This window comes from Macaca fascicularis, chromosome 10, assembly GCF_037993035.2.
Source record: "Macaca fascicularis isolate 582-1 chromosome 10, T2T-MFA8v1.1".
Taxonomy (NCBI): domain Eukaryota; kingdom Metazoa; phylum Chordata; class Mammalia; order Primates; family Cercopithecidae; genus Macaca; species Macaca fascicularis.
This window is the reverse complement of record NC_088384.1, coordinates 30,654,991-30,675,494: the sequence shown is the minus strand read 5'-3', so window position 1 is coordinate 30,675,494 and position 20,504 is coordinate 30,654,991. Positions and strand designations below refer to the sequence as shown.

The 20,504-nt window shown below is 46.6% G+C and overlaps 1 gene segment (V, D, J or C); it reads left to right on the top strand.

The window, feature by feature from the left end:
• The first annotated feature begins 10,693 nt into the window (after nucleotides 1-10,693).
• On the top strand, nucleotides 10,694-12,289 carry LOC107131036 (immunoglobulin lambda variable 6-57-like). The segment is given in 2 exon segments: nucleotides 10,694-10,784; nucleotides 10,908-12,289. Coding segments are annotated over 2 exon segments (402 nt in total).
• The last annotated feature ends 8,215 nt before the right edge of the window (nucleotides 12,290-20,504 follow it).

Here is a 20,504-nt window from a genome sequence, read left to right as displayed (position 1 = left end):
CTTGCAAGGTCTCCTGTCCCAAGTTCTAGAACTTGTCCTGGAACTTCCCCAGAGCTGAGTCTCTCATAGGAGAACTGATAATAGGCACAGCATCTCCCTAGCAGATGGAGGAGAATCACCTGAGGGTCCCGCACATCCTCCCTGCGGGAGGCCTGGGACACACACCCACCTCTACACCTGCAGCTGCCGCTCCAGTGCCCACAGTCCCAATGCCTTGCCCTGGAAGGAGCTGAGCATCCCCGTGGCCTGTTTTCCCTTGTGTGAAGATCTGTTTCACTCTCGATGAACTCCTAGTCACACTAAGCATCCCCAGCAAGCGCCTCCTCCTCTGAGCTGTCCCTGTGGAGAGAGCCCCTCTGCACTCAGCTCAGGCATTGTGTGCCCAGTTTGCAGCAGATCAAGCTTTCTCCTGGGCCACGATTCCACATGGGCCTCCCTACTGGGCCACCATCCCTAGAGAGAGGCCCCATTTCAGGGGCGGCTGCCTCGGGACCACAGCTCCATTATTCCCCTTAGGGGTTCCTCTCACGTGTTTGAATCCTGGAGTCAGGGAGACAAGGGAAGGGGAGATTCCGGACCATTAGAAAGGAGAAGTTCACCCAGAGGCCGGCAGGGGGTGCAGTGAGACTTTCTCTAGCGGCTTCTGTGGGACAGGTGCTCACAGCTGGGGAAGCTTGAACTGACAGACGCCCCGGACTAACTCACTGCTTCCTCTGAGAACTCTGCAGCTTTGTCCCCTCTGGAGCTGACAGAGTCCCCTGAACAAGGGCCTGTGTGGTCCCAGCAGTTGCTTTCTCCTAGGCCGCACCCATGGGGCAAACTCTTGCCTCACGCCAGCCTCCCTGTCCAAAGGCCTGAACCCTGTGAGTGCACCTGGGGCAGAGGCAATGGGGGGACTCATTTGCATGGGCAGCCCCTCCTCTGTGGGCACGGCGGGGCTGGCATACGAGAGGCCTGGGGCAGCCCAGCCCCGGTCTGTGGCCTCAGAGGCAACTGTGTCCAGCATGGCCCTGACTCCTCTCCTCCTCTTGCTCCTCTCTCACTGCATGAGTGGAGACTGGGCTCTGAGCCCAGGGTGGCCCCAGCCTGATCCGCCCCCCATGGCTCAGATCCCCCAGCAGCTGCAGCCTGGCCCTGCTCCCCACTGTGCTGTGTCTGTGTCTGCAGGCTCCCTCTCCCAGCCGGTGCTGCCTCAGCCTCTCTCCCTCTCTGCATCTCTGGGAGCAAGGGCCACACTCCCCTGCACCCTGGGCAGTGGCCTCAAAGTTGAATACTATTTGATATGGTGGTACCAACACGAGCCAGGGAGCACTCCCAGGCATCTCCTGAATTTCAAATAAGACTCAGATAAGCACCAGGGCTCTGGGGTTCCCACCTGCTCCTCAGGATCCAACAGTGCTCTTTCCAGTGCAGGAATTCCACACATCACGGGGCTGCAGTCTGAGGACAAGGTTGACTATTACCGTACTACATGACATGACAGCTTTAAGACTCACAGAGTGTTCTAGACCCAAGGGGAAATCACACAAAAACCTCTCTTCCTCACCGGGCGCGGTGCCTCAGGCCTGTAATCCCAGCACTTTGGGAGGCTGAGGCGGGTTGATCACGAAGTCAGGAGATCGAGACCATCCTGGCTCACAGTGAAACCCCGTCTCTACTAAAAATACAAAAAAATGAACCGGGCGTGGTGGTGGGTACCTGTAGTCCCAGCTACTCGGGAGGCTGAGGCAGGAGAATGGCGTGAACCCGGGAGGCGGAGCTTGCAGTGAGTCGAGACTGCGCCACAGCACTCCAGCCTGGGCGACAGAGCGAGACTCCATCTCAGAACAACAACAACAATAACAAAAGCAAACAAACAAAATCTCCCTTCCTCTATCTGGACTTTGCTCAGTTACCCTGCTGGTGGCTCTGGCAAGTGGAGCTCAGGGGTGACTTTTATTGTTAGCCCCTGATTTTCATCAGAAGAATAGATCTGACCATGTTTATCTTTTTTCTTAAGTTTAACCTTTAGGTTGATGCATTGTTCTTACGTCCTTACTTCATTCACCTTGCCCAGGTGGAAATTTCTTGCCCAGAGATTAAAACAAACACAAGAAACCAATCAAAAACAAAAACAAAACCACCAACATCACCACAGCAAAAACATTCCATGGGATTCGTTGGCGGAATTCTAGTTGATCCCATCCATACCCCACTCAGAGTCCAGGAGTGACTCACAAATCCTCTGTCCCGAGAGCTTCAATACGGTTTTAATCATCCTACACCAACATGCAGGGGGAATTGCATTCTATAGACTTGCAATGAACCATCTAATATAACAGAAAAGCAATATCATTTATAATAACACCAATATAAAATGCTAATCATAAAATGAGAAAAAATCAATGTCTTATAACCTGAAAATAACAAAACATTACAAGGGAAATAAAATAAATATTAAATAAATGAATAACGTTTTCCCAGTTTATTTCTCTGTATTCCCATTTGTGTTTTCAAACAATCAATGTGCTTAAGATAACAGTTCATTCCATTTTTTAAAATAGGTTGACTACAAGGTCTTCCTATAAAATATGTTTACAGTGAATGATAAGGTAGACATTTCGACAAAGAAATTGAATTTTTTAAAGGCATCAATGACATATCACCCTGGGTTAATCCTCATCAATTTTCATATGCCCTGTTTCTGAGAAATGGGTGAGTGACATGTTGGTTTTAAAATCCAGAAGGTCATTTTTTTCAGACATGTAAAAGGAGGAGCCAAGGGATGACAACTTCAGTTAGGGAAGAGGGGGGAGCAGGCGCAGGATGTGCGGCTCTGTGGCTGATGGACAGAGTGTGGGTGCAGCAGGTCTGAAGCTGACTGCTGCTGGGCCCAGACTGCTGTCACCTACAGCGTGCACCTGGGTGATATGGTTCTGATTGTCCCCCACCCCCCGTGAAGGACCCTGAGACCTCTTACCTACTGCTCAGAATTCAGGACATAGTGGACCCTTTCTAAGAAAGGGTGCAGTGTAATTTCAGGATCACTAACTCCATTTCCAAAGGCTTAAAAGTGGAACTCACATCCATGATTTGTCATGCAGTGACTATGATAACCATTCTTACAATGTTGTAGATCACCTCCATTCCTTGCCTTGGCCTGTCACATACAGACTGGGCATATGTTTCTGCACACATGGGGTGTGTTGGGCCGATCTTGTGAGGTTATGCAGAGTCAATAGTCTTGATGTTGGGGAATCTCTTATTCCTTGACCTGTGCTTCCTGTCACTGACTCTCAGGGTCTTTCTGGGGACCTAGGGCCCACGATTCATGATCTGCCTATACTTATCACAGTTTTATAGAACAGAATCCAGAAAAGAGCCAGAAAAATAAGATGGGAATGCGGAGTTGTATGAAGGATCCTGTCCTTTGCTCCCTGAGCAGAATTGTAAAAAGATTTGAGGCAGCTTTGCCTTCTTTTTGGGTCCTAAAAAGCAGGGCTATGGGTGACCTCATCCTGCCTTGGGTCCCCCCTTCCTCACTCTCCTGACACACGACCCAGGCACAGGCTCCTGAGGCCCCTGTGGGTCTCTCTCCCAGCTCTGCCCACCACACAGTAGACCCTGCTCTGTGCTTGTAGGGTCTACTGTGTCTCTCCTGGCTGGTCCAGCCTCCTGCTGGGGCTCAGCCCTCAGAACTGAGGGCAATGTCTACTGCCCTGGAAGACACAGCACGGGATGGAATGGTGTGACTTGGACTCCTCAGCATCCAGGATATCACCGGAATCATTGAAACAACCACATATTTTAGAATCTTGGTTGTCTTTTTGCCTTCATGTCAGTCTCCATCAACAGCTCTCCATTCCACCTTAAGGATGAAGGTGAACATTCTTGCTCAGGGCAAGGGTTAGACCCAGTCCTGCTCCAGCACTGCAGACCGATCAAGAATGAGATTCTGCATCCAGGGACATACAGGCAATGACACTCATCAGATAGTGCCAAATACAGAGAGGTCATAAAAATGATGGCGTACATCCAAATATCTTCATAAAACAAACTGTATTTTCCAAAACAGCCTGTGCTTCTATTAATCAGTTATCAAACACTTATCAGGTCAGTCCTCTCTTTTCCCTGCCCTCCGGGAACTGTGATGTAAGCATAAGGCCACTGAAAAGGTGACCTCACATAGAAATATAGTTCTAATAGTGTATCTTAATATCTTTTCCAGATAATTTTGAATATTTCTCTTAATATTGCACCAAACTTTTACTAATGGAAGGTTCTTAAATATTGGTTGCCATGTGGTCAGAAATAATATCAATAAACTTTTTGGATTCTATTGAATTATAATCAATTGAATTGAATTTTCCTGCAATTTGAATACATCTTTTATTCATACATGATTTTGTAATATTATGCATTGGTCATTTGAAAAATACTGTTACATTGAGTTATGCAGTTCTTCCAAATAATGCCGTAGTAACTTCTAAGACAGGATTAAAAACTCACATTCCTTAATAGGAGTATTGCTTTTACCCAGGAAAACATGTAAATATCTGCAAGGTATCAACCTCATAGGTGAGGAAACACATTTTCTAAATTTTGCTTGTGAGCTGAAATTTTGACATGCCTATAAACATTGTGGATTGTTTTCCATGAAGTGACAGGTTCACTTTGTAAACTTTTAAGAAAATTGATTTCAAATGTAAATTTAAATAACAGTGTTTTGTCTGTCAGCCATTTTCTACATTATCATTAAGATTTATTTCTTGTGGCATAAAATTCTCATACTCTATGTATAGTTCAATTTTCTTATAATATTCCCAGTGTTGGGCAATCATAACAATGATCTAATTTTAGAATATTTGCATCACCCTAAAAGAAGCCCAATACACATTAGCATCAGTCCCCATTCCTTTCACCTGCAGATTTTGACAAACACTCATCTACTTTTTTTCTTAATGGATCTGCCTGTTATTGACATTTCACATAAATAAAGTCATCTGACATACATTATTTTGTGATTGGCTTTTTAAAGTTTGCATACTGTTCTCAAGATTTTTCACATTGTATAAAATATCAGTACTAAATTCTTCTGAAATTTTCGAGCAATATTCCATTATATGGATATGCTACATTTTGATTATTCATTTATAAACCCAATTAGATATTTAATATGTTTCCACTTTGTTGCTATTAGGCACTCATGATATACATTTTGATACACTCACACACACACACACACACACACACACACACACACACACACATTTCCCTGAGTTATGTACCTAGGAAACCTCAGTCACATTATAACTCTATGTTTAACATGTTAAGTACTAACTTTTTTCTAAAGTGGCTTTCTTTTTTAAAATTCCCACCTGCAATGTTTCAAGTATATTTCTACATATCCTTACTAACAGTTGTTATGATCTGCCTTTTTAAATACATGTATCCCAGTGAACCTTTTTGGATTTTTGTTTTTGTTTATTTGTTTGAAACAGGGTCTGGCTCTGTCACCCAGGCTGGAGTGCAGTGACGTGATCTCAGCTCAAAGCCACACCCCCTTCCCGGGCTCAAGCCATCCTCCCACCTCAGCCTCCTGAGTAACTAGGACTACGAGTGCATGCCACCAAGCCTGGATAATTTTTGTGTGTATTTTTTGTAGAGACAAATTTCACCCATGTTGCCCAGGATGGTCTCAGATTCCCGGGCTCAAGCAATTCTCCCACTTCAGGCTCCCAAAGTGCTGGGATTACAGGCATGAGTCACCGCACCCAGCCTCCAGTGAACTTTTAAAGATTTAATGACTGTTCTTTTTTTAAATGTGTGGTAGAATTAGACATAGACACTCTCTGGGCCTCAGCTTTTCTTTGAGGTTACTATTATTATTGTTACTAATTCAGTCTCCTAACTTGTCGATTCTGATTCTCCATTTGTTCTTGAGTTAGTTTTGGTAGTTTGTGTCTTATGAGGCATTTGTCCCTTTCATCAAAGTTACTTAATTTTTAACATGAGTTTGCTTCTGCTATTCTTTCACTATTTTATTTCTTTATAAAAGTTAGGTAGTAATGTCTTCTCCTTTTACTGATTTTAATATTGGAGTGATTTTTTTCTTCAACTCTCATTTTATGTATTAGACCGATTAAAGGTTTGTCGATTTTGTTAAACTTTAAAACACCTTTGGTTTTGATATTTTTCTAACTGTTTTTAGAGTTCTCTTTAATTAATGTCTACTCTAATCTTCACTTCCTTCCTTCTGCTTGCATTCATTATATTTCGTTTGCCTTTCTGTTTTTCTAGATTTTTAAAGTAGAAATTGAGGTTACTTATTTGAGACCTGTCTTTTTATTAATAGGGGCATATATAACTATAACTGTATCTCTAAACAGTGCTTTTGCTGGGCATGGTGGCTCATGTCTGTAATCTCAATCCTGATGTTTTGGGAGGCCCTCGTAGGAGGGTTGCTTGAGGCCAGGAGTTCAAGACCAGCCGAGGCAGCACAAGGAGATCCCCATCTCTACAAAAACAAAAACAAAAAAACCCACAATGCTTTAGTTGCAGCACATAAGTTTAGCATTTAAATTTTTTTAATATATCAAGGCAATTCTTTCACCTATGGTTATTTCCATGGCCTGTGTGATATTTCAGAATATTCTGTTGTGTTAGTCCATTTTATGCTGGAAAAGACAAAAGTCTCATCTAGGAACTGCAGAGACAAACACACCCCTGCAGACACATTGGGTTTACCCCCACTGAGTTCTGCATTAAACTTCTGACCTACAGATCTGTAAGAAAATATGTTTCTGTTGTTTTAGGGCACCCTATTAGTTACAGAAGCAATAGGAAATGGATACAACTAGTTTTGGCAAACAGGACCTGTATCGTGGTGTGTTGGGTTTTGAAGACCATCCACAGGCTCCATGACAAACCTTGGGACTCACAGAACTCATAAAAGCTGTTCTCCTAGTTGTGGTTTTTGTTGCTTTATTGTAATGTGATCACACACGTTAAACATCAGCAGAAAGAAAGGCCCATGACGAAGAGTCTGAGAGACATCGGGGCAAGCTTCCAGGCACCCTCTCCAGAGTCCGTGTGGACAAACACAATTCCCAGCATGTGTGTGTGACAACACGAGTGTAGTGTTTCAACCAAGGAAGTTACATGAGGCCTTGATGCGCAGGGCTGTCAATGGGGGTCAGGCATGTAGACATGCAGGGATGCAGTGTGAACACTTGGACCCAGCAGGCACCAAGCCAGCTGCTCCTCTGACCAGCTCCAGGGATGGCTCTTTACCCACATCCATCCCACCGCCCCCAGCCCTGCTCACTTTGCTCCTTGTGAGGTACATGAGAGGGTGGAAAAGCTGTGGCTTTTGCGGAGCCATTCTTGTAATCTTCCCTCAATCAAGGCCATTTTGTGTCATGATCACGTGACTTTGTGGTGTTTGCATTTGCAGGTGATACCCAGTGAGGAAAATGGCTTCTCTTGAATGTGAGCTTTTGGTAGCGTGGACCACCTGAGCCATTCTGGGGGCAGGAGGCACCCCCTTTATGTTGGTGGAAGCTTTATTGGTTGAAATCGTCACTGCCAAACTGGTGAGGGGAATATGTTGAGTATCTCAGAAGTCCAGACCCTTTGAAGTACTTGAGAACATGAATGAAACAACAGAGCTGATCTCTTAGATGCTCGTCTCTATCATGAAAGTTCTTCTGGAAAAATTCAAAAAGAAAGTGGAAAAATACACCCTTTTCAGTCTGCTTTTTTATGGATGGAGCATCCTGGCCCTTTAGGTCCAAAGCCAGTCATCAGGCAACCCCTGCCAAGGACACATTTATGGAAATATTGAGCTTGTTTGCCATCACAGAAGGGACTTTTCTGAGGACTAAATCCAAACTGGGACATGAAGCACCCCACAAAGACAGTCACCACTTTGCCACACTTGTCTATGTGGCCTCTTGATGTCAGTGTCCCGACTGGGAGGGCAAAACTTCCCTGCACTTCAGTCATTTTTCATGGACTGAGGAATGCAGGTGGGTTTGACACAGGAGCGATTCCTAAGAAAAGAATGGCCCAACTTTATTCCTCAGCCTGAGGATATCAGTAGGAATAGGACAGACTTTGCAGCCTCTATATATCTTGTTCCAGAGACAAGACACCAGAAAACAGACCATACTTTTACCCATGGCTGAAATAGTCTTCCAAAATGGCATCCCAGAAAATCTACTTCTGGATAGTACAACACGCTATTTGTTTAGGATGATAATATAGGTGACATCATTCAAACGGAAACTTGGAAATGATCCTTAACATTGCAAAATCATGTCTTTTGTGACATTGGACATCTCCTTGGATAGGAAAAAATGGCTGGGGCAAGGAAACCCACAGGGAAGAATTTTTGGGAACTGTGCTCACCTGTGCAGGTGCTTCCTCCCTTTGGGGTCTCTGTATCAAACTTAGTTCCAGCACCCCGACACTGTTTGGATCAGGTGGGTGGTGGATTACATTAATCAGGGCAATCAAGTAAGGAACTGGATTTCACCACAAGAGTTTTTTTTTTTTTTTTCTTTTTTTCAAAACTGTGAAATTTAGGGCTTGGATAGACTTAGAAGATTTACAATTTAAGGGGAAAAAAGGACTCTGAAAAGCAGACTGACTGTAGCTGGTAATAATAGAGTAAGAGGTAGTAGAAGTCTTCTCACCATAAACCATAAGAGGAAGGACACAGTAATAAAATACAACTCTTTAGAACACCAGAAATTAGGCCGCTCATGACTGTGATCCCGGAGATAGAGTGAGAATGAGGCCAGCCCTGTGATCACCCTGGTGTTCTGCCTGAAGCAATTCCCAGACTACACCTCAAGTGGTAAGAAGAACAGGCTGGTCTCGTGGCACTGATTTCAAATCTTACAACTGAAATGACTGGTGTATCAGCAGCAGAGTAGGAGAGAAGAGGCAGCCAGGCAGAGAAAAGGCCCCACATATATGCACAGGGTCCCCTGGCCTTCGGATGCATCTTAAGAAATGTAAAAATAATTAAACTTCATAAAGTAAACAAAAAACTGCTATCAAAGAATTAACTTCCATTGGTGGATAGTAACCCAATAAACGACTAGAGCTCAGATGAAACAGAGACTTCCGGGTTTTCACCCACTAGAGTGGAAAAAGCGTATTGAACCCAGCAGCTGAACGGGCAGGAAGGCTAAAGTAGACATAGCATGTAGGCTCCCTTAGAACAACTGTTAGGAATAATGAAAAGCAGTCCTCTAAAGGATCAAGCTGAAAGGCACACACAGTACAGGACAAATCATAGCAGCATTAAAAGAAAGACCATAAATCAGCCAGGCGCAGCAGCTCATGCTTGTAATCCCAGCACTTTGGGAGGCTGAGGCGGGCGGATCACGAGGTCAGGAGATGGAGACCATCCTGGCTCACACAGTGAAACCCCGTCTCTACTAAAAAACACAAAAAATTAGCCGGACGTGGTGGTAGGTGCCTGTAGTCCCAGCTACTCGGGAGGCTGAGGCAGAAGAATGGCATGAACCCAGGAGGCGGAACTTGCAGCGAGGCCACTGCACTCCAGCCTGGGTGACAGTGCGAGGCTCCGTCTCAAAAAAAAAAAAAAAGAAAGACCATAAATCAGAAGAAATATGCAACATAATATTAAAATAATCCAGACTGCATAAAAGTAATTAGATGTTTAAAGAAGCATAAAAATATATTTTTATCTCTGGGGAAATTTATTTGATTTGTATTATTTTGTATAATGTACATATTAATATACATTATATAATATATAAATGATTTATACACATCTTATTTGTATGTATGTTATATACTTACAATTATATCATCAATAAATATTTATAAATAAATATCAAAATATTTGTTATACATCTGGGGTACTGCAAATTAAAATACCAAGACAACAATAGGCTCCTATTAGAAAGCTTAAAATTCAATATACTGACAACAGCAGATGCTTTACAGGATGTGAAGTAACAGGAATCCATGCATTGCTGTGAGAAGTGAAAAATGCTATGGCCACTTTTGAAAACAGGTTAGCAGTTTCTGACAAAGTTAAACAAATTCTTAACATGCAATTCAGAAACAACATTCCTAGATATTTACCTGCATGAGATGCTTGCATCACACAAGAACCTGCACAGAAATGTTTATAGCTGCTTGGAACACAATTGCCAAAACATGAAAAGAGTGAATGTGTCCTTAAATAGGTGAATGGGATACACAAGCCCTGATAATGCATACAATGAAATGTCATTCTGCAAGAAAAAGGTGTTATAAGGCCACAAGAAGACATGGAGGAAGACTATATGCATATTGCTAAGTGAAAGAAACCAATCTGAAAAGGCTGGAATTGTGAGGGGAGCAGCAGGGAGGGGCATGAGTCCTGAGCACTAGCCCCAGCCCAGGGTCCACGTGTCTCCTGAATCCACCAGATGGCGCTGTGACCTAAGCACCTGCTCACCTGCTCAAGCTCCCCGGCTCCGCAGATGTGAGCCCCTTTCCCCCTGCATCTGGCAGGTGTTTCTGTGCCCTCTCTGGGTCCCCTCCTTCCTACAGTCTTTCTTTTCCTCAGCTGAAGATCGTACTGAGGTCGAAGGTGGGGCTTGCACCACCTCTAAAATGGGGAAGATTTGCATGGGGATTTCCCACCCTGAGCATTATAGTGAAAGATAAGAAGGGCTGGTGGCTCATTCCTGGCTGTGGCTCAGGAAGCAGAGCCTGGAGCATCTCCACCATGGCCTGGGCTCCACTCCTCCTCACCCTCCTCGCTCACTGCACAGGTGGCTGCCCGCAGGGAATTCAGGGAGGGCTCCTGGATATCACCTGGGATGATGACCTCTGCCTTCTCCCTGGGAACCAGCCTGACCTGTCCTCACTGATCTCTGTTTTGCTTCCTCTTGCAGGGTCTTGGGCTGAGGTTGTGTTCACTCAGCCCCATTCTGTGTCGGGGTCTCCGGGGCAGACGGTCACCATCTCCTGCACCCGCAGCAGTGGCAGCATCGGCAGCAGCTATGTGTACTGGTACCAGCAGCGGCCGGGCAGCGCCCCCACCACTGTGATTTACAAAGATAACCAAAGACCCTCTGGGGTCCCTGATCGGTTCTCTGGCTCCATCGACAGCTCCTCCAACTCTGCCTCCCTCACCATCTCTGGACTGAAGTCTGAGGACGAGGCTGACTATTACTGTCAGTCTTATGACAGCAGCAGTTATCACACAGTGCTCCAGCCTCATGGGGAAGTGAGACAAAATCTCCCCTGAATGTCCCTATCTTGATCTGCCCTCAGCCTGTCCCCACCAGCGAGGGCTGCATTTTCCTGCCTCCTGCTTGAACTTTGGAGTTAAAATTTTCTGTTCATAGTTCCTGTATTTTCTTTCCAAAACACAAATATTTTCTCCCAAGTCTTGAAGAGTGATCCTCTAATCCCTTTGTGATCACTTCATGGAACACACGTAGTTCAAAACTGTGTTTCTAAACATCGGCGCTATTGACACTGTGGGCTGGATCATCCCTTGTGATGAGGGAAGCTCTCTGCATTACAGTTCATTTAGAAACATCTTTTGTGTCCACAAGTCAGACGCCAGTAGCAACCTGCTCCCTGTCATGACAAACAATAATGAATCACTATTTCCCTATATGCCCAGGGAGGGTCACACTAGTTTGAGAACAGGAGAACATGCAAAAGCTGCATCTATTAAGAAGGCTTTGGCAGGGAATCCCATTCATGCCAGTCAGCTGGACATGAGGCTGCAGGCATTAGCTCTCTGCCTCTGCTTTCCCATCTGGTAGGAAAACAGGTGCCTAGAACTCAAATTACGGTCTCCGTGGATGGATCATGTTCTGCGCAAAATGGGGTCAGAAAACCCATTACCTATTCAAATGGAATCTTCTCTCACCCACTGTGGAGTATAACTTTTGGCAAACCAGATGTGCCATACATACTTTAAATTTTTAGAGAAAGTTCATGAAAATATATAGACCTATCTTTATTTATTCTTCTAGAGAGTACTTCTCAAGCACAGGATACAAAGATGAATAATAATCTAACACAGGTTCTTGTATCCTCAGAGTTTAGATTTTAGAATATATGAGACGACAAACAAGAGCAGTCACAGAGCTGAGTGGACAATGATGTCCTTCCTTTTCCCATAGGGCTGGATCAAATTTGGTCCCACCTCTACTTTTTTACCCTCGAACCTACAGTGTCCAGTACACCCCCACTAAATACATGTGGATGTCTAAATTTAAATTACCTGAATGAGATTAAAAATTATATTTCTCAGTCCCACCGGCTGTGTTTTAATTGCATCATTAACTCACGTGCCCCGTGGTTCCCATGCCAGAGTGCAGACACCGGACATTCCCATCATGGCAGAGGATCTTACTGGACGGTGCTGACTTGGACAATTTACTTAGCATAACTTTACCTCTGTTTCCTCACCTTCAAAATGGGAATCAAGTAAGACTCTAACTTATAAATAATGGGCAACACCCCTCTTTGTTGGAAATGCATGTCATGCCTTCTCACCCTGCTGTCCTCAGGCTTGGCCATGTGACTAGCTTTGGCCAATGAGATAAAGAGACAGGACATGGCTCATTTCTGAGCAGGAGGCGGGAGACAGGCTGGTGCTTTTCCAAGTTCTCCTGTCTCTCCGACATGACGTCATCAGGGTTCTCAGGAGAATTTGGTTTGCCGGCCCACATCCTGGAGTGAAGATGGAGTAAACCAGAGCCACAGCCAGTCACTGCCTGGGACAGCAAGGGGTGCCATGCAGCAGCTCCTTCAGAGGTCTGATGGGTGTGCTCTCAGCGGGAACCAGCCATCGGGCTCCCAGTGTGGGTCCTACTGCCCGATGTTCCCTCGAGCCCCTGGGAGTGCCAGGCCAGGCGCTTCCCATCTTTCATTTTTCAAATAAACACCCTAAAATGACAGACTTAGGGCACAGGCTTGGGCTGAGACAGTCAGGGGAAGAATAGATTTACACGAAGGCCACTTCCCTCCCCTAGGGTATGGGCAGCAACAAAAGCAACTAGAGGTGTTCTGTCTACGCGAAGAATCTCAGAAGGTAGAGCCCAGTAGTGCCCTGCCATGGCTTGGACCCCTCTCCTCCTCTCCCTTCTCACTCCCTACAGAGGTGCCTGACCCTTCAGATTCTAGGAACATGGCCCAAGGAGGACGCAGGAGCTCTGCCCTTCCCCAGGTGCCCAGGCTATGCTCTTGGCTGGAACTCCAGAATCACCCTCCCTGTGTCCTTCTCTTCTTTACTCCGGGTCCTGGGCACTACCTGGGCTGACCCAGGAAGCCTTGGTGTTAGGGTCTCTGAGTCAGATGGTCACCATCGCCTGCACTGGGAACAGCAACAACACTGGATACAATGGTGCTGACTGGTTGCAAGTTTCTTGGTGCTGCCTCCAAACTCCTCATGTATGGTAGCACCGATCAGCCTTCAGGATTCTGGCTCTGTTCTCAAGCTCTCATTCAGGCAACAGAGCCTCCTTGACCATCTGCGGGCTCAGCCTGAGGATGAGACTGATTATTACTGTTCAACTTTGGGCAAAAGCATGAACACTCACACAGTGCTCCAGACACACGGAAAACTGAGACACAAACCCGCCCTCTGCTTCCCTGAGTTGTCAATCACTCACTGTAATAGCCTGTGAACAACAGCAGCTGAAGGATCCATTTCTCTGTCACCTTTTCCCTAAGAATTGAGGGGTCTGATGCTGTTATGTCAGCCATCACTTAATGTAAACTGCAACAAGGCCCACTCTCGCCCTGTCCTCACAGGTCCACTAGAACGCCAGGAGCTGTGGCACTCCCCTGAGTCTCTGGTGAGGAAATTGTCCCGCAAGCACACACCCAACTTTGCAAGCCATAGTCTAGGCACATTGCAGACCACAGTGGGATGAAGAACTTCACGTCTCCAAAAAGTAGGCCTGGCCCTTGCCCATGGCTCCTGAGATGCCTTCTCTAAGCCCCCAAGGACTCTCCTACCTGTTAGGAGTTTCTGTGTTTGCTTGGAGACCTAGGACTGGTCAGATGGTGACAGCATAATGTGATACCGGCTGGGGGCTTTGGCCCAACCCCAAGGGCCTTCTGAATAAAGAGCCAAAAATAAAAATAAAGATTACAATAAAGGAGATTTGTCAAATTATTTATACTTATTTAATCTTGGTGATAAGTGTGTGAAGATTCAATATAATATTCTATTTATATACATGTTAAATTTTTGTTTTTCTAAATGCCTCAAATAATGAGAGTTTCTAAATTCATTCCTCTTATGGTACTTTTATATTTACTGTTACTGATTTCTAGTGAGTTTTTAAATTGGCAAATTACATAGTTTATTGGTTAGAAATCATTCAGGATAAATAAAAATTCTTAAGATTAAGCACCAATAAGTCAATACTAGATTATAGTCAGCATATTAGTTATCTATTACTGTGTAACGAGCAGCTTAAAACAACCCAAATTCATCACTTCACAGTTCCTGCAGGTCAGGAGTCTGAGTGTGGTTTAGTTGAGTCTCTTGCTCCAGCCTCACAAGGCTGCGGTCAGGATGCCAACTGGAGCTGCAGGCTCAGCTAAAGCTTGACTGAGAAACGTCTGCATCCAAGCCCCTTGGTTACTGGCAGAACTCAGTTCCTTGGGGCCTGCTAGAGCCAGGGCCTTGGTTTACGGTGATTGCTGGTGGGAGGTCACTCTCAGTTCCTATTACATGGCCCTCCCCAGCGTGTTCACGTGCTTCCTCCAAGCCAGTAAGGGGAAGTTTCCTTGCAAGAAGCTGCCACAATCTTTTGTGATATAATTACATATATTCCATCATTGTCATCATATTCTATTTATTAGAAGTAAGTCGTAGGTCCTGCTCACACTCAAGGGGATGAGATTCCTGGTGAACCTTTACTTTGAAATTATAAATCTCTCAAAAACACAGATCCCATTTATGTGAACTATATTAGCTGAACTCAGTGCTTGCAATCAAATGTTGTAATAAATATGTATGGACTCACAGTGAAAACATGAATGGCAAAGACCAGACTCATGCGCTCCACAGGGGCAATCAGGGAGCAGTTGCTGAGGGCCCAGAAAGTGTGTTCACAGATGGAGAAATCCCATAGAAACTGCAAATCTGGATGGATGTGGGCAGAGGGAGGTGGGCCCTGTGGTCACTAATGTGGACTCAGCAGCTGTGTCCTCTCTGTGTGTGGTCTGTGTGGCTCTACCATCTGCCTCCTCCCAGGTCCTTCCCTTCAGATAAACAGGAGCCTTGCTGATCCTGCATCCAGTTGTGCCCAGCCTCAGACTCTGAATACATGGAGGAGAGAGAGACGTTGCAAGGAAACACATTTGCATAAGCATCCCCTTCTTTGGGGGACAAACGGGCCAGGGATAAGAGAGGCCTGAGGCAACCCAGGTCCACGTGGGTAGGGCCATAGAAGCCTACGTCCACCATGGCCTGGGCTCCTCTTCTCCTTGTGCTCCTCTCTCACTGCAGAGACACTTAGAACCCATGAGTGTCTGTGTTTCCAGGTTCTGTCTCCCAGACTGTTCCCTCTTCCCACGCAGCCTCCCTCCCTCTCTGCACCTCTGGGAGCACCAGCCAGACTCCTGCACCCTGCACAGAAGCCTCAATACTGGTATCTATGCAATACACTCTCATCAGCAGAAGCCAGCGAGCCCTTCCAGCTATCTCCTGACCTACTACTCAGACTCAAATATGTACCAGGGCTTCAGGCTCCCCAGCCACTTCTCTGGATCCAAAATTGCCTCGGATAATGCAGAGCTTTTGCTCATCTCTGGGCTGCAGCCTGGGGATGAGGCTATTACTGTGCGATCTGGTACCATCCTGACTCTCAGAATTGCACAGGAAGATGGGGAAACGTAACACAAATACAATCTCTGCAGGTGCTAGCTTATGATGGTTATTTTATGAATGTTAACAACATGTATTTCTACTATTACAAAAAGTAAATATCCATGTGAAAAACTGTCATCCAGTATTTCATCAAATAAACACAAAGTATTTTTAAAACTTCTAATTGAATGCAACCATACAATTGCAAGAGTCTGAGAAGAATTTTACCCTAATGTATATAGGATGCTGAGGTTCAATCACACCCAGCAGGCAGCCTGCACTGAAGGGTCTCGTTCAATCTGTCCCTGAGCTGACTGATTTGGGTCAAGCCAAGCTTAGTTTGAAAAGTCTAAAAAAAAAAAAAATCGAAGTAAAACTTAAGTACTGAAAGAATCTTGTTCTGGGTCCACATGACTTCCTTGTATCTGAGGAAGGGGAGGTGAAGGATGCTGGTGGAAAGTTACAGGAACCAGAAAGGGTGAGCCAAGGAGCACAGCTGCAGTCAGGGAAGAGGCACAGACCCGTGCAAGACACACGGCTCTGGGGCTGATGGGCAGAGTGTGGGTGCAGCTGGCCTGGGGCTGAGCATTGCTGAGCTAAAACCGTGCTGTCACCTATAACATGGACCTGGGGTGACACGGATCTGATAGGGCTCTTACCCAAGCATTGTCTCTGTCATCTCACCTGGGTGATGTGTTTCTTATTGTCATCTCAGAGGTAACAGCTCAGTTGTCATCTTATTTCTATCAAGGCTGTCAACTGATTGGGTAAAGGACATGACTCACATTGTAAATGATGAACTTGGCCAGGTGCGGTAGCTCACACCCGTAATCCCAGCAATTTGGGAGGCTGAGGTGGGTGGATCACTTGAGCTCAGGAATTGGAGACCAGCTTGGGCAACATGGCAAAACCCAGTCTCTACAAAAAATAAAGTAAAATAATTAGCCACTTGTGGGGCTGTACACCTGTGGTCCCAGCTACTCAGGAGGTGGAGGTGGGTGGATTGTTTGAGCCTAGGAGGTTGAGGCTGCAGTGAGCCATGATTGCACTCCCACACTCCAGCCTGAGTAACAGAGCAAGACCCTGTCTCAAAACAAAAACAAAAAAACAAAAACAAAACAAAACAACAACAACAAAAGCAAAAAACTGATGAAGGCTAATCAAGGTCTAAGGCTTTAAATGTGAACTGTATCTTAAAAAATACCCTCACGGACACATCTAGAATTCTGTTTGAGTGTATGACTGGGTTCTGTGGCCTACCTAATTGGACACACAAAATGAACTGTCATATGGAAAGATTTGAGGCAGCTCTGCCTTCTCTTTGGGTCCTCAGGAGGAGGGTCATGGGTGTCCCCATCCTGCCTGGGTGCCCTCTTCCTCACTGTCCTCGCACATGACCCAAGCACAGGCCCCCGCATGCCTCTCTCCCAGCTCTGCCATGCCAGGGTGGACCTTCCCCTGTGTTCACAGGTCTTTGCATTTCTCTGTGCTGGTCCAGTCTCCTGCAGGGGCTCAGCCCCCAGGACAGAAACCACCATCTCCTGCCCTTGGAGACACAGCACTGGACACAACGGTGTGATTTTGTCACATCAGCGCCGGGGGTGTCTCAGTAGAAACCCAGATCTGTTAAAACCACCACACGCCTCAGACCCAGGCTCTCTCTTTTGTTCCACATCACCCTTCCTCAGCAGCTGCTGGCTCCCACCTGGGGAGAAGCCGAACATCACCGTCCAGCACAGCACACAGGCCGTCCTCCTCCTTTAGTGCCCAGGCGTGGGGAATGAAGTTCCACCTCCTTGAGCACCCACAGCCACTCTCCTCCCCAAGCAGTGCTGACTGTAGAGACTTTGCGTTTTCCCCAGAGTTTCCTCATTTGACCAAGTGAGTTGGAAGCTGGGCTCCGTACATCTTCCCCCACACACAGAGTGCAGGGGCAGCCAGGGCTTTGTCCTCAGTTGTATTTAGAATTTGGGATTCCTACAATCAGTGACTCTCTCCTTTTTGCACTTCCTCCCTCATTTTCCAGCCTCTCTTCCAGCCACAAACTTTTACCTCAAGTGAGTTAAGCTCCAGACAAAATGAGCAGGGCCCCAGCCCTCTCCTATCTCTGTTATCAATACTTTTTAGGTTCCTGTTTCCAGGCTGGGCTGCCTCATCCATTTTCAGTGCTGGGCTCAGGTCTAAATACATCATCTCTAGCAGGAAACGCAGAGACAGAGAAAAACGAAATGGCCCCAAACAGAAGGCACCAGGCAGAAGCCGTAGATGTGTGGGACCTGTGAGTGACTGCCTCACAGGCTCAAAGACGCAGTCTCTGGCTCCCAGGCTAGTAATAAATGCTTCCTGCGGATCCTTTGCATCCTCTGCCAGGAGGAGGCTGACCATGATGACTAGACACGGGACAGTCTTGACACAGTCCTTGGACCCTGGAGGAGGGGACACTCAGCCTCCCCCATTCTCCCTGTGTGTCCCTCATTCTCTGGTCATGTCTGTGTCCAGCATCACCTCAGGAGACCCTGCTCTTGTCTCATATCTGCTGCCAACACCTAAGGATCTGAGGCCCTGTCAGGAGTCTGTGGCTTGAAGCATGGCTGAGGCACTCCTGACAGCACATCCTCAGCCTGGTCACCTCTCCACGGGCAGCGACTTTATGCTTAGGGCACAGAGCCCTTCAGGATAAGCAATGAAATGGTCAGAGGGAGGATGACACCAGCTGTGCCTGGGTCAGCAGTTAAGAACCTACAAAATTAGGCTGGGTGTGGTGGCTCACTCCTGTAATCCCAGCACTTTGGGAGATTGAGGTGAGCGGATCACCTGAGGTCAGGAGTTCGAGACTGGAGTGGCCAACATGGCAAAACCCCATCTCTACTAAAAATGCAAAAATAAAGACAAAAATTAGATGGGCGTGGTGGCACGCACCTGCAGTCCACCTACTCAGGAGGCTGAGGCGCAAGAATCACCTGAACCTGGGTGGTGCAGGTTGCAGTGAGCTGAGATCCCACCTGGGCAACAGAGCCAGACTCCGCCTCAATTAAAAAAAAAAAAGAAAGAAAAAGGACCTATAGAATCCAACCACAGGAAGCCATGGAATCTCCTCCCAGGCTTGCATCTGTCAAGAACCCAAAGCTATACCTGCTTTTCCCTGTCTGCCCCCAGCCCCAGGCTGGCATCCCTCTTCTTGCCCTTTGAGGCCATGAGCCATCACCTTCTAACCTGGTCTGCTGGGCGTGACCCTCAGCTGTAGCTAAACATGCTCCCTGCTGGTCTCCTGCCCTCCGGACCCCAGGTTCCCTGGTGAGGGCTGATCTTCCTGGAGGAACAGGAAACCAGGGGGAGATGCTGTTCTGAGCAGAAATACACTCAGGATGGAGGGAGGTGAAGAGAGCTGGATGTCTGTGGATCCTTGAGCTCCTGTGTGAGACTGCCAGGGTGTGGTTTGTTACCCAGATCAGGGGACACCTAAACAGTTGATGAGGGCAGAAGACAACAACCCTCATTTCTTAATCACTCAGTTACAGCACCAGCCTAAGCCCCATGTGCTCCTTGGGAGATTCTGAGTACGAGAAAAGGGAATGAAGATCGCTGGCTGTGCTGGGACTGAAATCAGATGATCAATGATCAAACCACACGGAACTCCCCAGAGCCTCCCTGCCATGGGTCTGTTCTCAGCCTGGCCCCACCATGGAGGTTCGCCCTTTCCTGACAGGTTGAGCAGGACTTGTCTGCTCAAGACTTTCTGAGTTTTCTTTCCTTTTTTCTTTTTCTTTTTTTTTTTTTTGAAACGGAGTCTCGCTCTGTCGCCCAGGCTGGAGTGCAGTGGCGTGATCTCGGCTCACTGCAAGCTCCGCCTCCTGGGTTCATGCCATTCTCCTGCCTTAGCCTCCCGAGTAGCTGGGACTACAGGCGCCCGCCACCACACCCGGCTATTTTTTTTTTTTTTTGTATTTTTAGTAGAGACGGGGTTTCACTGTGTTAGCCAGGATGGTCTCGATCTCCTGACCTTGTGATCCTTCCACCTCGGCCTCCCAAAGTGCTGGGATTACAAGCGTGAGCCATTGCGCCCAGCCACACCTGGACCCTGAGTTTTCTTTTCAAAATACCAATTTCTTCTTCCACATCTGATGGCTGATCTTCCAATATATTCACAATCTTTGGGGTGATATAGTCTAAAGCAGGGTTTCTGACCCCCACACTGTTGGTATTCTGTGGTTGGAGCTGTTCTGCTCATGGTAGGAGGGGTTTATGTAGGGGGTAGCAGCATCTCTTGCCTCTACCCAGTAGTTTCCTGTAACACCTTCCTCTCAGTTCTGACAACAAAACTGTCTCCAGATGCTGTTAAATGCTCCCTGCCTGGAGGGAAAAATCAGCCCACACGGACTGTCCATCACGGACACAGGGAAAGGAGGATGGATGAAGGAGAGGTAGGTTCCCCATCGGGGGTGAGTCTCAGACATCACAACCGGGTCTGCCACATCAGCCCAGTGGAGACCACTCAGTTAAAGAGCTTCCCTGAGCATCAGTAGTCTCTGGCCTGAGGACTAACCTGATGACCACCGCCAGTCCTAGGATAGCAGGCTGATGCTCCCACAGGGCTCCAGGCCCACAGGGAAGCGAGACAAGCTCCCTTTTCCTCCTGTTCCTG